Below are 20,878 nucleotides of genomic sequence, written 5' to 3' on the forward strand. Positions count from 1 at the left end.
CTCAGTAACACAACTCCCACAACAATTTCTGTCGCTTTTATACGCATTGTATGGAGCCTCCATCATCTCTCTAACCCATTTACGGAACCGGAACCGGGGGGATGGCAGCCGGATTCGGTCCGGTATAAGGGGTGGGGAATGAATCGGCACAAGGATAAATGGTTATAAACAATTATTTATATTCAATGCTAGCTTGTGATTGTGACTGACTCGCCGAGAGAGGGAGAGAGAGGAGGTGGGGGGGGTAATATCATGGCCGCTCAGGTCGCCAGCGCCGCCACTCTTAACACTAGCCCGCCTTCCGAACTCAAAAAGCCGGATCGAGACCCCAAGGAGGAGTCGGTACCGGGGGAGAAGCAGTCAGACAAAAAGCAGCCGGGCTTAGACAGCGGATCGCCGGGCCGGGGGGATCTGCAGGACGGGGCCGACGGTGGAAATGCAGGGGGAGGAGGGGAACCTGAGATGAAGAACGGGAATGGGAACCCGCCCAGGGCTAACAATAATAACCAGAATGACTCTGTTGGACCGGAGGGAAACAACCACCCGGGTTTGGTGCATCACCACGGCGCCGCTTTCCCTCCACCTTCGTACGGATACAGTCAGCACTACGGTCGGGCCCCTTTTCATCAACATGGCGGACAACAAAGCCCTGGCATGGCAGCAGCTGCAGCAGCGGGTCCGGTCGTGCAGTCGTCGAGCAACATGATGGACCCGTATCAACCCAATTCGCACGATCATGGCTTTTCCAACCACCAGTTTAACAATTACAACCCGTTCCCGAACAGGACTCCCTACCCGGGCCAGGGGTACGCCATGAGCTCCCCTCGCAGCAGCAGCGGCAGCAGCAGCAGCAGCAGCAGCAGCGGCGGCAGCAGCCAGGCGCCGACAGCTGGGGGGCAGCCAGCGAAGCAGCAGCAGCAGCCGCCGCCGCCACAGCCACCACCGCCAGCGGGAGGAGGACCCACGGCGATGGCTGGATCTTACAGTAACCAGAGATATAACATTGGAAACCCCCAGCCCACGTCCACGCCGACCCTCAACAAGCTCCTCACCTCCCCCAGCTCCACACGGGGCTACCCCAACTACCCGTCTAGTGACTACAGCAGCGGCGGCGGCGGCAGCAGCCAGGAAGGAGCTGCTAGTAAGGGACCAGCAGACATGGGCAGTAGCGGGCAGTACGGAGGGAGCAACCCGGGCTGGCAACAAAGAAGCCATCACCCCTCGCCCATGAGCCCGGGAAGTGCCGGGCAGCCGCTAGTTAGAAACCAGGTAAAATCACATTATTACAGGAACATGTGTGAGGCGGTAGCATGTCTCCTTTCCCTCCTCCTATCTGCTTCACAACGCAGCAGGCCAGCCATTGTCTGACACTACTAGTTCGCAAAGACTCTAAAATGGCTGCCTCTCCCGTGTGTGTGTGTTTTTTTCCTTCACACCAAGCCGTTTAATACTTGTTTATTAAACGTATGAACGTATTAAACAATGCGGTGGTAGTGGCAGTGCCGCCCTGGAGGACATATAAGTTGTTGAAACGGTGTAAGGACGTCCAGGGAGCCGAGAAGGCCCCGACTTTGAAAATACTCGCCGAAGAGCAGCGGCTCGTTTTTCCCCCCCTCTCCGATAGCTTTGTCTTATTCGCTTTATTACGTTTGATTCCCACTGCATTGTGCTATAAATGTATTTAAACGACACGTATATATAATAGGAAACATGTTCTGAGGCGTATTAGATAATGGTAGTTCCTTATACACGGGTACATGTGTTGTGTTTTTGCCCGCTAAACTGTAATTTTGTGGCCATGACGGAGGGAATATGTTTCCACGCCGATTCAGCCTCTCACTGTTAGTTAAATGGCCCACGCAGAGGTCCAACTTTAAATAACTTTAAATGTCGTGTGAGATGTTAAGCAAAGGATTTAAATTATTACATGTTCATCATATATTGATTATGTGCGTTTTCCCTGTGCTGATAAGCCGCCGGGCTTCCCATGCACGCTGCCTGTAAACACTCAGCTCAGCCATAGGAGTGAGTGAGTGACTGCAGCCTGCAGATTGCAGTTTGCACTGGGATTTGAATTGTGGAGGTAAAATCCTGCTGTCAAAGCCAGGAGATAGTTGGTCTTGGGTTGACATGCTAGCTGAAATCTGATTGGCTCCTCATCCGCTGCTCATGGCCATTTATAATTACATGTGATGCAAGGCAACAGTTGCTGATAAGAAAACACAGCATTAACTCATCACAGGGTCACCAGAGGTATTACAGCTTCACTCGTCTTCTTTGCTCCACTTTTAACAATAAAATGCGTAGTGATGGGGAAGCTGGGATATGGATTTTGAGTGGTTTAATTTTTTTCTGTTTCTTTTTAAATCAAATGCATCCCCAAAATGAGTAATGTCAGTAATGTCTTGGCATTTGGCATGATGAATACTCCCACCAAAACCAGTCCTATCACATACTTGAAGCCTAATAGCTGAAGTATAGTATGTGCTTATATCAAAGCTGCAGCATGCTGCATTTTATGAGACAGGTAGTGTTGTGTTTTGTATGTAATCCATATAAAACCTCGTAACTATTAAAGCCATTCAATGTTTACAACGTAATGGCTTATGACAATATCTGCTGTCTCACTATTTTATTCTAGTTATTGATTTACATCCCACCTCCCTTGTTTTTGTTGGTACGTCATAGATAAACACCCTTTAGGCTGATGGACAGTTCTGTTTTTTTTTATGTTGTAATGTTTTTTTTCTTTTTTTCTCTTTTTTTTTTTTACAAGGTATCAAAATGCTAATTTGAGCTCTGCCTGTGAGTGTGTGTGTGTGTGTGTAGCATGCCACACAAGTTTGACTGTGTGACTGCAAAGAATTCCCCCCAATCCTCCCCCCAAGCCAATCAGAAGGCAGTCCACCATCTCTCACCCACCAAGGGAGTTTCCTCTCTGTCTTATGCAGATTAGCCATGTGCTGCTCCTATTTATTTCACTTCATTATCTTGAATCTGCAAAATGTCACGTAAGGTATTTTGCATACTATTTGTAAAGGGGCTGTTGTTCAGCCGAGGAGCCTCTTCACGCCAAAGTGCACATGTGAGAATTCACTTGACCTAATGTGAGAGCTTTCTTAAGATTTTCAAGTAGATGTTCTTTGGCTGAAATTATCATAAAATTCCAGACTTTCTTTAGTGTCAAGTACTTTTGGTGGAAGTGAGGACATAATTGAATCCCAAATGTATGACTCTAGCATATCTTAGCAGTAAGCTGAAGATGCTGATAATTAAGACACGTTGCCGGGTTTTTTCATGAAAGGTTTTTACACTAACTGTTGAGTTAATGACTATGTCTGCTCATGTACATTTTTCACTCTCTCTGGCTGTTGTGAAAGTACTTCCTTTATTTCTGATGTCATTCATCCAGAGCCAAACTGCCTTCTCTGGGGAAAAAAAAGCTTCTTGGACCAGACTCAAAACAGGAGCACAGCTGGGATATGTTTAAGATTGGGCAGACTGCCCTCCTTTCGAAAGTAGATATATATAGCTCTGTTGACTTCCGAAACTATGGCAAAGCGAGGTGAAAAAAAATCAGTGTAATGACCGTGGGAAATAAGGTGAAAGAAGCACAATTTACTCATTCACTGAAGTTTGTTTTCACACGTTTCGTCCTCTGAAAGCTACACACCGCAGCTGAGTGTTTTATTAACACTGAAAAAACTCAGCAATGTCATAATCGAGTTATTTAAGAGCGTGGACGGTTGCATGTAAGTTGTACTAATTAGAATTACATGTTGAGTTGTTGACTTAAGTTGTTTCCCTCCATGTTCTCACCACGTGCAGCCACCTGGTCCTATGGACCCGATGGGAAAAATGAGAGGTCAACTATATGGAGCAGGCAGTCCATACGGTCAGCAGTCGCAACAGGGCCCACCCACGGGTCCACAACAGGGGCCTGGGTACCCTGGCCAGGCTTATGGCCCACCAGGACCCCAGCGTTACCCAGTGGGAATGCAAGGACGTGCCCCCGGAGGCATGGGTGGCATGCCATATGGTCCACAGGTATTTCACAGGAGTTCTAAATACTTTCTTAGTGTCTTGATTTTTGCTTTTTCAACCAGCATTAGTGTTTTCTATCGTTGTTTTCTACACTCTCATGTGTTTGTGTGCTCTGTTTAGATGGGATCCTATGGACAGCAGGGACCAGGAGGTTATGCCTCTCAGGGCCAGGCGCCGTACTACGGGCAGCCCGGCCAGGCTCCTCATCCAGGCCAGCAGCAGACCCCCTACTCCCAGCCGGCGCCGGGACAACCCGTTGGCCAGACACCTTATCCAGGGCAACCCCACCCTGCGCCAACTTCTGCTCCTCATGCCCAAGGAGGACCACCCTATCAGCAGCCCCACATGCCCCCTCAGCCCCAGGGGCCACTGCCAGGCCCGTCCCAAGGGCCCCCACAGTCCCAGCCACCTTATTCCCAAGCCTCAGCGCCGCCGTCTGGCCAGTCTCCCTACGCCCAGCAGCAGGGTCCTCCCAGTCAGGGCCCGCAGCCGCCAAGCTCCCAGGCTCCCCCCGGATCACAGGGTCAGCCCAACTACCCCGGACCCACACAGGGGCCTCAGCAGCCCCCCTCGCAGCAACAGCAGGCACAGTCTCAGCCTCCACAGCAGCAGCCACCAGGACACAGCCAACACCCACAGGGCCAGCCTGCAGCATACCCACAGAACCCGCAGCAGCAGCAGCAGCAGCAGCAGCAGCAAGCACAACAGTCACCTTATCAGCGCTTTCCTCCCCCGCAACAGCAGGTACGGACCCTCGGCGCGGCATCACACTCCTCCCGTGTGTGTTCACATGCATGTGGTTCAGTATCTTAGTATGCAGTACACCTGAGCATGTGTTGTGTTGTCTTTTAGGAGGTATCCCAGGACTCATTTCAGTCCAACGCCCCTCCATCCTCTCAGCCTAAATCTGGCCCAGAGGACAGTCAAGGCCGCCCCTCCAGCCTTCCGGTCAGTTCTGCTTTGTTATATCACTGCTGGAACAGAAAAGGCTCTTTTTCACACCGTCCTTTAGTTGTTTACTTAACCTTAGAGACGGTTAAATTTTTAAACCGTGTCCTGTAGTCTTGTATCTCAGAGAACATATTCATATTCATTTCATTTTTGCTGCATGCTTGTACTCCGACCGCCGTGCCGTGCCGTGCCGTCCCGTCCGTCCCTCGATGACGAGTTGCGAGCTGCCGCACGTTGGCGCTCGTTGAGAGACGGCAGTGTGCTCGATGCATGTGTTGGTTTAGAAAAGGTGCTGCGTGTATGAGTAGATCAGAGATGAATACAAGAGAGTTTGTTTGTGTATCAAATCACATGGCAAGGCTGCTGCTACATGCTGACTCAGCTCACATCCTACAAACCTCGGTAACCATGACAACCCCCTGCACTAATGCACTCCTTTTTTTTTTTTTTTCTTTGAAAGAGATAACTAAGGACAAAGGCCTCTGGGTCTGTGTGTGTGTAGTTTTTGTACGTGTGACACTCGTATCTTAACAACAGAGACGGGATTGCGGCATGCGATTACTTCAGTGAGCATTATGAAATAAACATAACAATAGTAATAACAGTTATGACTAATCTGTTTGTGTAAAAAAAAACAAAAAAAAAAACACAGTCCATTGAAATGTGTAAGAGCTGAATCTTCTGAGTCTCTGTCCTACCCTGGTTGTTGACTCTCCCTCTGCTCCTCCTCTGTGTGTTTTCAGGACCTGTCGGGATCCATCGACGACCTGCCCACGGGAGCAGAGGGCGCCCTGAGCCCCGGCGTGAGCACGTCAGGTGTGTCGAGCAGCCAGGGCGAGCAGAGCAACCCGGCCCAGTCGCCCTTCTCTCCTCACACGTCTCCCCACCTGCCAGGCATCCGAGGGCCCTCGCCTTCCCCAGCTGGCTCCCCTGCCAGCGCCAGCACGCCCCGCACAGGACCGCTGTCGCCCGCCAACATGCCAGGTGGGCCGATCCCTCATTTAATGACAGAAACATACGATCAGTTATGAAACAGAAGCACTGATGGTTTTGGGTCAAGTTTGGATTTAAAAGGTTTTAATTCATAGCAATTTAAGTCCAACTTCACTTCAGTCATATTCTCAAATTATGAAACCTTGATTTTTCTGAGATTTAAAGGTTGAATAAAGTTGCTTGACATATTGTGACGGCACCATTCTCTGTCCTGTTCTGAAACTTTCCAAACCTGTATAACGATACTGAATAATAATATATAGAACTCATAGCAATTAGCATTTAATATACTATATAATCACACTTTCGCTCAAAACTTAAATCCGATATATTGGGATTCAGTCACTCTGGGGTTTAGGCACAATGCTCGTATGCAAAACATACATTTGTAAGGAATAAATGGTAGCTGTTTTTTTTTTTTTATGTTGGTGCAAATTCATTTCTCAAATGGTTCAAAGTTTGGGAGAACTTGAAACTGCAGCCTGCGTTAAACTATTGTTTTTTAACCTTTTTTTTCCCAGCTTAATGCATGTCAAGCAAATAATATTTCCAAATAGTATCCTACTTACAACGTGCTGCCTCTCAGGTGGGATACTTTCTTCCCTGATGACCTTCTTTTGACAACCATTTTGGCTACAGTTTTTGCCTGATGTGCCATTTCGTGGAAATGGCCCATCAGCCCCATCAGATTAACCATGTTGGCTACATGTAAACCATTTTGGTTTGAAACTCTGTACTTTTTCTCGTGCTCAGCCTAACTTAAGTTAAACATTATTACTCAGGGACCCAGATGCCTCCCAGGCCGTCAAGTGTGCAGTCAGATGGGAGCCTCCACCCTGCAATGAGCCAGTCTCCCATGGCCCAGGACAGAGGTATGCTGCAATCTAAACGCTGAAGTGTTCTCAGAGATTAACATGTCAGGAGTATGTTTGCTGCAGCATCTGAGTCGGAGCACTGTCTCCCCCTTCTTTGCTTCTTTTTCAGGGTTTATGCAGAGAAATCCTCAGATGCCCCCTTACGGCTCCCCACAGTCAGCCTCTGCACTGTCGCCACGCCAGTCCTCAGGGGGACAGATGCATCCTGGGATGGCCCCGTATCAGCAGAACAACTCCATGGGTGGCTATGGGCAGCAAGGAGGACAGTATGGCCCCCAAGGTGCATACTTTTGAATCATCTATGTCAGAATTTGACTTTAAGAAAAAGAGCTATGTTTTGTTTTGGATACATGTCCCCACCTTGTGAAAAGGTTCATCGTAATGGCCTCTAGAGATTGAATTTGTGTATATTTTGATTTATGTTTCCCCACCTTATTTACTTTCCTATTTGTAAAAGTTTTTTCATAAACACATTTCCCATCAAACCAACCTATGGAGTATATCTCCCTGCCTAATAAGAATACCATGCTACCGCTGGTCCCTCCCTCTGACTCTGTTGCAGCTATTTATAGCTGTGAAGCAGAGAGTCAGCTGACGTAGCAGAGCCTCCTGTCAGTAGAGCCGAGACTGTGACGAAGGCTTGTTGCTCAGGGTGCATAGCTCTCTGTGCTAGCACACTGTTGGGGAAAAAAGTCTGCCTCATACAGCTCTTTAGGAAAAGACTTTGTCATGGCCACAACAAACCACTTTTAATGTTAAACACAAATACACCTCTGGGTGATTGACTTATGTTTTTTTTCTTCCAGTGCACACGGTCATGCCTGTGATTACACCAACTGATTTTGTTTGTTTGTCATCCTTTAGGTTATCCCCGTCAACCTGGCTATGGCAACATGCCCAACGCCAACTACCCCGGGCCAGGCATGGGCCCAATGAACCCCATGGCGGGCCAGGGTGGGGGGCCACCATATACCGGCATGCCTCCAGGAAGGATGCCTCCCAATCAAATGGGGGCACGTCCCTACGGCCCCAACATGGGCCCCAACATGGGCCCCAACATGGGCCCCAACATGGGCCCCAACATAGGCCCCAACATTGGCCCCAACATGGGCCCCAACATGGGCCCCAACATTGGCCCCAACATGGGCCCCAACATGGGCCCCAACATGCCTCCTAACATGGGCAACATGCCACCCCAGGTAGGCTCAGGAATGTGTCCTCCTCCAGGCATGAACAGGAAGCCCCAGGACCCTGCAGCCATGCAGCACCCTGCCACCAACTCCATGCACAACAGGTTGGTTCTTGTCGGATCCCCAAATGCCGAGCTTTATTTACAACACGTTTGACGACTCACTTATGCCTGAAAATGAGAGATCTGTTCTTTAGCAAACTACAATTGTCATGTATCTTCTCCTCCATCCAGGATGCCAGGTTACCCCAGCATGTCTCCAGGCATGATGGGGTCTGGACCGCCTTATGGCCCCCCCATGAACAACATGCCTGGAATGATGAACACTCAAGGTGGATCTCCGTATCCTATGGGGCCAAACATGGCCAATAACTCGAGTGGTAAGTCGTACAGAGACGACTGAACCCAAACTCATTCTATTTATATGTAGAAAACTTCACAGCTAATCCCAATCTTCATCATCGTCTCTAGGTATGGCCCCCAGCCCAGAGATGAACAATAAGATGAATAACAAAGTAGACGGGAGTACTACACCCAAGCCGGAAACAAAATCTAAGGTGGCCTCTCTACTCTGTGTTATAACAACAGTATTTTAGTGTCTCTTTTCGATGCATTTAGAGACTTTTCACTCTGTTTTAAAACGTGTTTTCTTGTTTGTCTTGCACAAAACAGAAGTCCAATTCTTCCACTACAACCAGTGAAAAGATAACAAGGCTGTATGAGTTGGGGCCAGAGCCGGACAGAAAGATGTGGGTGGACCGTTATCTGGCCTTCATCGAAGAGAAAGCCATGGGCATGACCAACCTGCCCGCTGTAGGGCGCAAACCCCTCGACCTCTTTCGGCTGTATATGTCAGTTAAGGAGATTGGAGGCATGATGCAGGTTAATACGACTTTTATAAACAACAATGAATCCCCAATGAGGTTACATTCTGTTTCTCACCATTTTCTTTATCCTATCTGTTCTAATTATGGTGTGTGTGTGTGTGTGTGTTTCAGGTTAGTAAGAGTAAGAAGTGGCGTGATCTGGCCACTAGCCTGAATGTGGGTACATCCAGCAGTGCTGCCAGCTCTTTGAAGAAACAGTACATCCAGTGTTTGTATGCCTTTGAGTGCAAAATTGAGCGCGGTGAGGACCCTCCCCCTGAGATCTTTACAGACAACAAAAAGAACCAACCTGCTAAGGTCCAGCCACCCTCTCCAGGTTAGAGCTGTTCTCTTGCCCCTTTTTCCCCCCACAACTTCAAATTCAGTAAACCTTATGTGAGCAACCAACATAAATACATAACTGGTTGCGTTTTGAGTGTCATTAAAGTCACATACTCTGTTTTTGTCTGTCCGAAGCGTCCCTCTGCTCCACAGCTGGGTCGGGCTCTTTGCAGGGTCCTCAGACACCCCAGTCCACCAGCAGCTCCATGGCCGAGGGAGGAGACTTAAAGCCTCCCACCCCTGCCTCCACTCCTCACACACAGATGCCCCCCATGCCGCCTGTGTCCAGGTGCCTCTTGTTTGATGTTTTACCAACTTAATTCACTACATTACAATGGGAGAAACTAATTTCTTTCTACCTTATCTGTCTCCCAATTACCCCTACTTCCCCCTCCCCCTCACCTTTGCTTCCCCACTAGGAGCAGCGTTAACCTCCAGGACCCCTTCTCTGAAGGAAATGACCCTGCTTTCCCCAGGAAGAACATGACGCCCAACTCGGCCTATCAGCCTGGCATGAACACACCAGACATTCAGGGGCGCATGGGCACCTACGAACCCAACAAGGACCCCTTTGCTAACATGCGGAAAGGTGGGCACGCTGAATAGACCAGAGCTTCAATGGGTCGCGTCATCCTAAATGCTTTAATTACGCGTGCAGTTAATCACTTCTAAATGGGCTTTAACTCTGAATGCATTTGCAGCCGGGGAGCCGTTTCTACCCGCTAACCAGGGCCCTAACAGCGGGGTGGGTGACCAGCAGCAGCAGCAGCAGCAGCAGCAGCAGCAGCAGCAGCAGCAGCAGCCGCCACCACAACAGCAGCAGCAGCAGCAACAGCAGCAGCCTCCATTCAACAGAGGACCACCTGGGGCAATGGGCACAATGCCAATGGGGCCCAGACAACAGTATCCTTATGGACCAGGCTACGACAGGAGGTAAGAATTACTGGAGGGAAGGTCACTGAAGTTTGTGTGATCATAACAATCTCCCCTGGTTAATAACCAGTGGTGTTGAAAGTTCCCATGCAGGTTAGACACAACAATGAATGACCTATTGGAGTGAGTTTGTTGAGAAATGCGTAGAAATTTACTGGCCTCTTTTCAATTTATGCTTGTTGATTATTGTTGAGTACTTTATTTGTCAGAATCTCTTCTGAAATTTTTCTTGCGTCCAAGACACTTCTTTCATAACAAAAAACATTACAAAATATAACACAATATAATCTCACACCAGACAAACATCAGACAAAATGTCACATCAGACATTAACAAAAATATTAGAAAAATATACCGTAACAAAATATAACACGAGACAAACATCAGGGATGTGACGTGCTGTTAGTAGATGTTGTAATTTCAATGGTGGGTTTCTGAAACAAGAATACAATACAGTGAACAAATATGAAAATACAAACAGATTAAATCACACCAGAAAATTTTAAAAAAAGGAAACGGTTTGATTGTGGTGCATTTGTTCACGTCTGCCCATCCTGTGAGCACTCCGTTTTCCTCTTGTTGTTGAAATTGAAAATGAAATGACAATAATGAAATGGTCATAATTCACGAAAGACTGTGTTGTTTCATTGTATTATTCACTCAGTAGTTGTTCATTTTGATTTGTTACTCGCTGACGTGAGGATACAGATATTTTGTCTTAACGATAGAAGAAGGGTTGTGCAGTGCATTTGTGCGTCTCTGAAACGGCAGTGATAGGTTGTAAATCAGACTCTGGAGTCTATATTTAAAATTCAAAATATCTGATTGCTGGTGATTTAATTTGGTTAGTTGAGACACTGAAAAAGCCTTGTTCGTACCAATCAAAGTCCTGTGTGATGTTTTCCCCGAGCACCACAAATGGCACTATTTTTGTCAACACAATATTGGCAAATTGGTAAATTCTCTTGAGTTACTCATGTCAGTATTTTACCATCAAACACTGTTTAAAATAGGGCATCAAAGAAGTAGTTGCCCATTTGGTCCTGTCTGTCTGGGAGCAGTTACAGAGGATTACTGAGGAGGATGGCTAAAAAGGAGCTGCACAGTATTGTGAAGTTGTAATCATAACACGCGTAATCCCATTGATTTATTTTTTTAATGAGCCCTGTTGTAGTTTTATGTCTTTGTGAAGCCAAATAAAAAAACATATCATGCACATTGCTCTGATTTTCCCAGATCGGAGCAAGGAATGGGCCCAGAGGGCAACATGGGATCCGGTGCTCCTCAGCCAAACCCTATGATGCCTGCCAACGCCGACACGGGGATGTATTCGCCAAATCGCTTCCCACCACAGCAGCCACGGTCAGTTCACATAGCACTTATTTGCCAAGCGTCTTAGGTTTAAAGCTTCCGTCAGTGGAAACTGATCATTCTTCATGTGCGATATGTTGCGTTTGTGAATCCTAATTTAGAATTAAAGCGACTTCTGGGGAGGTTCAATAAATAACCCCCAAAACTATAGCTACTATATGAACTATAGGTTCTTAGTGATGTTACTAGATGACCTATTTATCCAGTTATACAGTTTAATTTCACATTATTTTGACATTCACTAACAATCAATACACATTCACCTTGTAAAATTAGACTGATTGTTGCTATTTATTTGGAGTAAAAAAAATACTGCAGGTTCGGTGTAATCTTCATGTCATTGCATTGACTGAAATGTACTTTTGAATTCTCTGTAATTTTCAAGGAGGTAGTATTGTTCAGCAGTACATTTCAAGAGGAATAGTTATTTATATTCAACATTTACCTGTGCCTTTGATAGATAAATTAGGAAACATAGATTAATACAGCTGAGACTAGTATAGTGGAGATTGAGTAACGAAAACTGGTTCTTTTAAACGTTGTAATTTCATCATTATAAACGCTTATGCTGTGTGGCTGACTGTACATGTGGGGTTTGTCTTACTGAGCGAGTAAGAGATGCGTAACATTTTCATGGTTAAACTGACGAGCCATAATGTTTGCAGGCTTGATTCCTATGGTAATCAGTATCCTGGACAGGGAACGCCCCCTACTGGCTCCTACCCAAATCAGCAGCCTGGAATGTACCCACAACAACAGGTAAATGATCCATCTGCACTACACTCACTACACTCTCGGATAAAAGGCCGATACCTTTCTTTATACTGTTTCAAGTGTATGTTTCTATTTCTATTTCATGGAGTGGCTACCGTAATAGATTTGGTTAACGTGAATCAGTATGAGCCATGTTTACAGCATTCCTATTGCAATTGTATTAAACAATTGTGTAACTGTGTGTATTTCTTTAAATGAGCAGAGTTACAAGCGTCCTGTGGAAGGGGGTTACCCTCCATCGAAGCGCCATGAGGCGGAGTACAGTGGGCCGTACCCCGGTGGACAACAACCACCACCGCAGCAGCAGCAACAGCAAGGAGGCGCCTCTGCCCCCTCTTCAGGACAGCCGGAGCCATATCAGTACAGCGGCAGCGGGCCCTACCCCGGCTCCGATCGCCGCCCGCCGGGCCCAGGCAATCAGTTCCCCTTCAACTTCGGTCGCGAACGGATGCCGGGAGCGACGGGGCCCAACGCTCAGCCCAGCATGCCCCCTCAGATGATGCAGTCGGGCCCCGAGGGTCCTCAGGGAGGCATGTGGCAAGGACCACGAGACATGAACTTTCAGAACTACCCCGGTCGACAGGGCGGCCCCGGGGGTCCGCCCCAGGGACCCGGCTACCCCGGCATGAACCGCTCAGAGGAGATGATGTCATCGGAGCAGCGCATGAATCACGACGGCCAGTGGGGCGGTCAGATGGGCCCGCGGCAGCCCCCCTACGGTCCGGCGGGGCCCGGCCAGCCCATGCCTCGTTCAGTACAGTCCAACTACCCCCAGCCCCCCCAGGGCGTGCAGAACCACATTCCACAGGTGTCCAGCCCGGCCTCCATGCCCCGCCCCATGGAGAGCAGGACGTCGCCCAGTAAATCTCCCTACATGCACGGAGTAATGAAGATGCAGAAGGCCGGACCCCCGGTGCCTGCGTCTCACATAGTGCCCCCTCCGGTGCAGTCGCCTCTAATAAGGAGAGACATGCCTTTTCCCCCGGGCTCGATAGAAGCTTCTCACCCCGTCTTGAAACCCCGTAGGAGACTCACCATGAAGGATATTGGTACGACTGTAGATTATGAACAGCAGAATTAGCTTTTTTTTTTTTTGCTCAGAGAATATTCCTACTAATCGTTTGTGTCCTGACCTTTTAGGAACGCCGGAGGCCTGGAGAGTCATGATGTCATTAAAGTCTGGTTTATTGGCTGAGAGCACATGGGCCTTAGATACCATCAACATTCTCCTGTATGATGACAGCAGCATTTCCACCTTTGATCTCAACACGGTGAGACTTAACTTCGAGCCCTTAATGATAGCATAGAGCAGTGCGTAACGCGCGGTCATCGTGTCTAATATTTTCTGTATTCCTTCTTCCCTCAGTTGCCTGGCCTACTAGAGCTGGTGGTTGAGTATTTCAGACGCTGCCTAATTGAAATCTTTGGCATTCTGCGGGAGTATGAGGTCGGAGATCCTGGCCAGAGGACACTACTTGATCCTGATGCCTTGAAACGAGACTGGGAGAGCACGGAAGAAGAGGAGCCACGGGTCGAGGACATGGAGCAAGAGGAGGATGAGGACGAAGATGAAGAAGAGGAACGAGAAACCGAGGGAACGGCTCACATAAAAGAGGAGGAGGAGCAAGAGCAGTGCTCCAAACCTCGGGGTCGAGATGAGAAGACGGAAGATGAGGAGAAGAAGAGCAAAGGTTCTTCGTCCGAACAGACGGGCTCGTCGCAATCCTTACCCGCCCACGAGAGGCCCAAACAGGCGAGCAAGTTCGACAAATTTCCCCTCAAGGTGGTACGAAAGAAAGACCCGTTTGTGGCCGGCCAGTCTAAGAATCACAGCAAACCACAAGAGTTCGACAGTGGGTTAGTTCATTGGAGCGCTGGAGGGGGAGACTCGACAGAACACATCCAGACCCACTTTGAACCTCGCAAAGACTTTTTGGAACCTCGAGAACGAATACCCATGCCCCCGAATTTGCTGAAGAGGCGGGTCTACGAAGAAGAGATACCGGAGAATTGTTTGCCAATGGAGGAGAAGAGTAAGCATCAGGATGAAGAGGAGAGGCCAAAAGACACGTCTTCCTCAGACAAGGCGTCAGTCTCGGAGAAGGCCAGCCCCTCGCTCACCAGTGAGGAGGAGGAGAGGAGAACAAACTCGGAGACAAAGACGGTTGAGAAAGATGTCACAAGTCACCAGGAGAATAACAGACCGATTCTTTCCGCCGGCAGCGTTTTGGCCCAGCAGGCCCAGCCGAGCGGCACCATCCTGGAGGACGAGCCCCACAGTAAAGACGAGGGGCCGCTCGTTACACTGGCTAACTGGCAGGATTCTTTAGCCCGCCGCTGCATCTGTATCTCCAACATTGTCCGCAGCCTCTCCTTCGTGCCAGGCAATGACCACGAGATGTCCAAACACCCCGGGCTGCTGCTGCTACTGGGCCGCCTGATCCTGCTCCACCACAGGCACCCCGAGCGCAAGCAGGCCCCGCTCACCTACGAGAAGGACGAGGATTCGGACGAGGGAGTGGGCCAGAGGGACGAGTGGTGGTGGGACTGCTTGGAGCTCCTGAGGGAGAACACGCTGGTCACCTTGGCGAACATCTCGGGCCAACTGGACCTTTCCGTCTACCCCGAGAGCATCTGCCTGCCTCTGTTGGACGGTCTCCTCCACTGGGCCGTCTGCCCCTCAGCGGAGGCCCAGGACCCCTTCCCCACGCTGGGCCCCCACAGTGCTTTGTCACCTCAGAGACTGGTCCTGGAGACGCTAAGCAAGCTAAGCATCCAAGACAACAATGTGGACCTCATCTTGGCCACTCCGCCATTCAGTCGGCTGGAGAAGCTATACGGAAACCTGGTGCGGCTCATCGGAGACAGGAAGGTCGCCGTCTGCAGGGAGATGGCCGTGGTCCTGCTGGCCAACCTGGCCCAGGGCGACACGATGGCGGCCCGAGCGGTCGCCGTTCAGAAGGGCAGCGTGGGCAACCTGCTGGGCTTCCTGGAGGACAGTCTGGCCGCCACGCAGCTTCAGCAGAGCCAGAGCTCTCTACTACATCTACAGGGGATGCACTTCGAGCCCACAAGCCCGGACATGATGCGGCGGGCGGCCCGGGCTCTGCACGCCTTAGCCAAGGTGGAGGAGAACCACTCAGAGTTCACACTACACGAGTCCCGACTCCTCGACCTCTCAGTGTCTCCCCTAATGAACTCGTTGGTTTCTCATGTTATCTGTGATGTACTCTTTTTGATTGGCCAGTCATGACAGCTGTAGGGAGCCTTGGCTCCACTTTTCTGGGGGTTTTATCCCCAATCCCCTCTTCCCTGGTAACCTGGCTTGTGTGTGTAACAGGGCAAGGAAAGTTCAAGTGACTGTCTTTAATTTATGAAAATCCTTCAGATTCCATTCTCTGAGTCCTCCCCAGGCCGTCCTTGCTCGAGGAGGGTAATCACAGAGCTGTGGTGGATTACAAACCAGAGAGATGCCCACAAAGTGACACTACTTGCAACATGAATGCCAACTGGACGACACAGAGCAGAGCACCACGGTTGGGAGACTGTTCTGCACTTGGGGGAAAAGTACTTTTTAATAAAGATAAATAAATGAATAAATAAAATAGCTGAAAAACAAAAACTGTAACCAAAGTTGCTGTCTCGTTTACAGTGAGTTTGGGAGACACAGTGTGCCCTAGCTCTCCCCTCGAGGGCACAATGAGTCTGTAACCGATTGACGTTCAGAGGTGAAGCAGACTGACAAGTGGCCTACTGGTTATAGTTGCTGTAGTTGGATTTTCACCAGTCAGCCCGACAGAAAAAAAGTGCTGTCAATAGACACCTTCACCAGGGAGGCCTGTGCAGTGTGCAGTAGATTGTAGGACATTTTCTGTACCGTACTGCTCTTGAGTGTAAGCATTCTGTAACACACGTTTCACACAGAAGCTGATGATGCAGCTCTTCTAGAGTTCTGAGGTCATTTTTAGTTTGGTGTTAAACAGAAAATGGCTTTCTTCCCCAAAGTATCAAGAACCTACAACACCCTTACCTCCTCTTATCCCTTGATTGTATGAATACCCTTATGAAAAGAAATCACCTCTTAGGACTGGTTTTCAACTTCAAATACAGCTTTGCTGTGGTGTATATATAATGTTGTACATTACACTTCCTTTCTCTGTGTCTGTCTCTGTCTGTGTCACTATTCTCACACTTGTTATTGGTGAGGGATGGAGGCTGACTTGTGAGTTTGGTCTGTGACCTCCAGTCCCTGCTGATTAGACCCACTCCTCTGGTCTCTCCACAGCTCTGTAGTACGGCAGACACGGCTCGAACCTGTTATCTCCTGGTACAACAAAAATAAACTAGATGAAGTACACATTGACAATTTTTCTCCAGTCATGGATTCTGCATATTTGTATTTCAGACTATGTAGCTAAGACAACATGTAAATTCCTCCCTTTCCCTTTTTTGGCTCAATGAATATCATTTATTCAGTATGAAATCTTTATACTATATGTTCCACGTGGTAAGAATAAATGTACATTAAATCTTCGTAAGCTGTTTGATGGTTTTGTTCTTCTGGAGTAAATTACTTCTTGTAAGCAAACAAATGAGAAATCACTAGAAATTAGTGTCAAGATAAATTTGGTAAGCATCCTCACCTCTGTGGTCAGGAGACATGGCCCATCTTGGTGGGTTTATCTGTTAACATGAAATTCCCTGTTTACATGTTTGAGTTAAATAATTGCATACATTTAAGAAAGCACTGCAGCCATCAGCTGTAACATAAAGCTTGAATGGGAAGGACTGCACATAAGCATTGTTTTTGTATCAATTCATTGACTCAATACTACACATTACATTTTTACATTTTGCTTTGCAATAAACCATAGAAACTATTTCAAATATCTTTAATGAACATATACATTTAACATATCAGCTGATCATGATGATCCAGTATAAAAAGAAACCAAATTCACACGAGGTGTATTTGGAAGTAATCCTAAATGAAAGCCAGTCAAACTTCATTTTTAAAGGAAGTGTAATAGACGTGCGCCGGTCCCTGAGGTCGGAGCGCCGCCTGCTGGAGAGGAAAAATACTCCACCCGTCATTGTGCGTTATGGGATCAAAGCAGAAGGTTAAAAACTGAAGAAGAAAGCCAAACGACCGTCCCAGGGGTCCTATTGATACAAAGTAAACTATTATCAAATAAATGCTATTCTTCAGTGTAGATACAGGAGAATCTGCATAAAGGTTGTCCCGTTTGAGCCCACGTGCTTTTATTTTGAAATGGATTCTGCTGCTGCACCGGAAGTGAAAGGTGCCAGTCAAAACGAGTCAGACCACTGCAGGAGGAGGAGGAGAGGATGTGGGGACAAAGATCGCACCTGAGCGAAAACAAACGCTGCTAGACGACGGGTGGCGATGAAACAAAACCCAGTTTCACCTCCGCTACACATTTATCTATCAGACCAATGAAAACGCGAGAGTCGCAGTATCTCGTCCCGCCTGATGTTTTTATTTCTGCTCGCTATGTTTAATAGAAATTATGACGAACCCAGCGGTGACTGCCTCCTAACAGCGACAATGCTCGGGCCTGTCATAACCGGCTTTCTCACATTTTGTCCGTCGCATCAATGACCATGGATGTCAGAGCAGTACTGGAGTTCGCCACGGTCACGAGGGGCCTGTCGCTGTTCTTACAGGTAAGTTTCAGACAAGTTGGGACAATGCTACGATGAGCTAAACTAACCTAGCCAGTAGCCCCCCCCCCCTCTTTTGTTGCAGTAACGTCAGATAAGCTTCATTTCCTGTCAGTATCTAAATCACCTCGTCTTGGCTATTATGTAAAAGGTTATTATATTACATTTCTGTGGTGCAGCAAATGAAAAGTAGTTTAAAGGAAAGTGACTGTGCACCTGTGTGGTTTGTTTTTCTATCCAGCAAAACTCTGCCTATGATGATAAGATAATTACTGTCCCTAATAATGTGATGTTTGTCTCGTCAGGCTGTCTTGAACGCTGCCATCCCTGACCATGACGCTGATGCGTTCAAGCCCCCGCGGACAGAGCAGCCTCTGTACCTGGACTCGTCGGTGGAGTGGTTGCTGGGCGGCCTTTCCCACTGGGATGCAGAGCATTTCCTCTTCATCGCTGAGAGAGGATACCTCTACGAGCACAACTTTGCTTTCTTCCCCCTGTACCCCGTGGTCCTGCGAGGCTTGGCCGAGACGCTGCTGTGGCCCCTGAGCGCCTGGCTGAGCGTGCGGGGTCGCCTGCTGGTGGCCGTCGCCCTGGGGAACAGTGCCCTCTTCCTGCTCAGCGTGGTGGCCTTGCACGCGCTGAGCAGGATAGTTCTGCAGGACAGACGTCTCGCCCTGCTCTCCACCCTCCTCTACTGCATCACCCCCGCCAACGTGTTCATGACCGCTGGATACTCGGAGAGCCTGTTCGCTGCCCTCACCTTCGGAGGCCTGTTCCTCCTGGAGAAGGGGTTCACCCTCAGAGCCTGCTTGGCCCTCAGCATAGCCACTGCAGCGCGATCCAACGGACTCGTCAACATAGGATTTCTACTGTATCTTCCATCGCTGCACGCCATTTCTCAGATTCGTGTGCATCGCGCGACAACTAAAGGCCACATTAAAGTCTTCCACTACATCTGGGCCGTCATTCGTCTCCTGCTCACCTCTCTCTTGGGAACTGCGATCATCGCCCTTCCCTTCTGTGCTTTCCAGTACTACGGGTACAGGACGTTTTGCACCCCGTCCGTCTCCCTGGAGCGGATCCCCCCTGCTCTCCTGTCCCTGGCTGAGCGGAAGGGCTACCGGGTTCCAGATGAAAACGGCCCACCACCCCTCTGGTGCATGAGACCGCTCCCAATACTTTACTCTCATATCCAGGACGTGTACTGGGATGTGGGCTTCCTCCGTTACTTTGAGCTGAAGCAGATACCGAACTTTATTCTGGCTCTACCCATGGCTACCCTTGGCATAATGGCAGCTTATGCATATTTTCAAACTAACCCAGAACTTTGTCTGAGACTTGGACTCTGGGAGACGAGTGCAACCAAAGGGCTTGACAAACCCATCCCAGGATTCTTCAACCCCAGGGTGTTTGTGTATGTTGTGCATTCGACAGTACTGCTGGTGTTTGGGACATTGTGCATGCACGTGCAGGTAAGTCACTCATACTTAACAATCATCCTTGAACTGTCTGATGGTGAGGATAAACCTTTGATTCCCTTTCATTTTGCTCTACATTTCTAGGTTCTAACCAGATTCATGGCCTCCTCATCTCCTGTGCCGTTCTGGATAAGTGCTCATCTTCTCCTTCTCAATGAGCCTCTTCTTCATCGAAGGAAAACGTCAACCCCCAACGTACAGCTACAGACACATTCCAGAAATGGATGCAAGCACACACCTCAAAACCCCATCATTGCACTGCTGCCACATTTTAAAACCTGTTCACCTACCACTCAGAGCATCCTGGGATATTTTGTCTCTTACTGGGTGCTGGGGCTCGCTCTGCATTGTAACTTCTTACCATGGACTTGACTTTAGACATTACTCTTAAGCTTTAAATTCAATATTTCTATGTAGGACCGGGTGGTTTATTAATAATATGAATCCACACTGTAGATCATCATGCACAGTAATTTTATGGCAGTAGTTGTTACATTGTTCATTGTAGTATAGCTGTACAAAGGGATTGACACGAAAAATAAATAGTACATAGATGCAAAGATTTTCAATGTCATATGTATTTAAACAAAAATACAAAAGTACTCTATTTTATTTTTGGAGAAAACAAAACCAAAACAAAGAAAAGTTAAAAAAAAGAAAAAAAGAAGAAGGTTTGCGTGTTATTTGGTTACATCACCCTGTCCTACATAGAACACATTGACACATCATTACATATTTCAGACAGATTTATTCATGTTGTAGTCAACAAATCTGATTTGCACAACTTAGTCAAATGTGTTTGTAGTTGTTTGAGAATGAACTGAAATGTACAATACATGTGAAACTTTACTGAACACTTGGGTTGTAAATCTTGGAAAGGCTGTGGTTGTATTTAAGGAAAAAAACATTTTTATTTCATGATGAGTTGCTGTTAAAATATTCAGATTTTGTTTACTCAGTTTAATGTTGCACTGCATGTTTGGAAAAATGAATTCCAAGTTATTGTTTGGGACATTTGGATGTGAATGAATTTAAAGAATAAAAATGTTGTTGCCCTAAAAGATTTCTTAGTTTAGCTTTGCTCTCATGTGGATTAGTCTTTCTCAATTTCTCAAAATTATGGCATTTTTCTGCACTGGAAGCTCAGCTGTGAACTTAACATTAAACTAGATATGATAGGTGTGAACAAGAAAGAATTCAAGCATATGCATGTGATGTGTGCAAATTTTATACACACAGTACCGTTTCTTTACGCTGTGTGTGTCTTCTTAAATGGTTTAATTACAAATCAGATCTGTTACTGCGATGTAATTGGTACTGAGTTACCTTTCATGAGACTTGCCAGCATCTCCTTGAAACCAGTAGAGGTTGCTGTTA

The 20,878-nt window shown here is 47.7% G+C and overlaps 2 protein-coding genes across 5 annotated transcripts; both read left to right on the forward strand.

The window, feature by feature from the left end:
* arid1aa (AT-rich interaction domain 1Aa) lies at positions 1-16,808 on the forward strand. Of its 4 annotated transcripts, none has more exons than XM_083989037.1 (20): positions 1-1,269; positions 3,829-4,047; positions 4,165-4,788; positions 4,897-4,992; positions 5,739-5,979; positions 6,771-6,860; positions 6,973-7,143; positions 7,728-8,157; positions 8,287-8,432; positions 8,524-8,609; positions 8,725-8,934; positions 9,051-9,255; positions 9,396-9,549; positions 9,680-9,849; positions 9,962-10,193; positions 11,430-11,555; positions 12,230-12,323; positions 12,541-13,387; positions 13,479-13,609; positions 13,705-16,808. In XM_083989037.1, exons 1-20 carry the CDS (start codon positions 253-255, stop codon positions 15,589-15,591), a joined length of 7,176 nt encoding a protein of 2,391 aa, XP_083845163.1. In that variant the 5' UTR covers positions 1-252; the 3' UTR covers positions 15,592-16,808. The 4 variants fall into 4 exon arrangements, with proteins under 4 accessions (XP_083845163.1, XP_083845164.1, XP_083845165.1 ...); XM_083989038.1 differs by having other exon boundaries at positions 9,686-9,849; XM_083989039.1 differs by lacking the exon at positions 4,897-4,992.
* An 874-nt stretch (positions 16,809-17,682) lies between these two features.
* Positions 17,683-20,424, forward strand: pigv (phosphatidylinositol glycan anchor biosynthesis, class V). Its single transcript, XM_083989173.1, has 3 exons — positions 17,683-18,026; positions 18,329-19,495; positions 19,586-20,424. The coding sequence occupies exons 1-3, from the start codon at positions 17,958-17,960 to the stop codon at positions 19,871-19,873; spliced, it is 1,524 nt and encodes a 507-aa protein (XP_083845299.1). The 5' UTR covers positions 17,683-17,957; the 3' UTR covers positions 19,874-20,424.
* Positions 20,425-20,878: the final 454 nt, after the last annotated feature.

Source organism: Trachurus trachurus (assembly GCF_905171665.1).
Source record: "Trachurus trachurus genome assembly, chromosome: 16".
NCBI classification, from domain to species: Eukaryota; Metazoa; Chordata; class Actinopteri; order Carangiformes; family Carangidae; genus Trachurus; species Trachurus trachurus.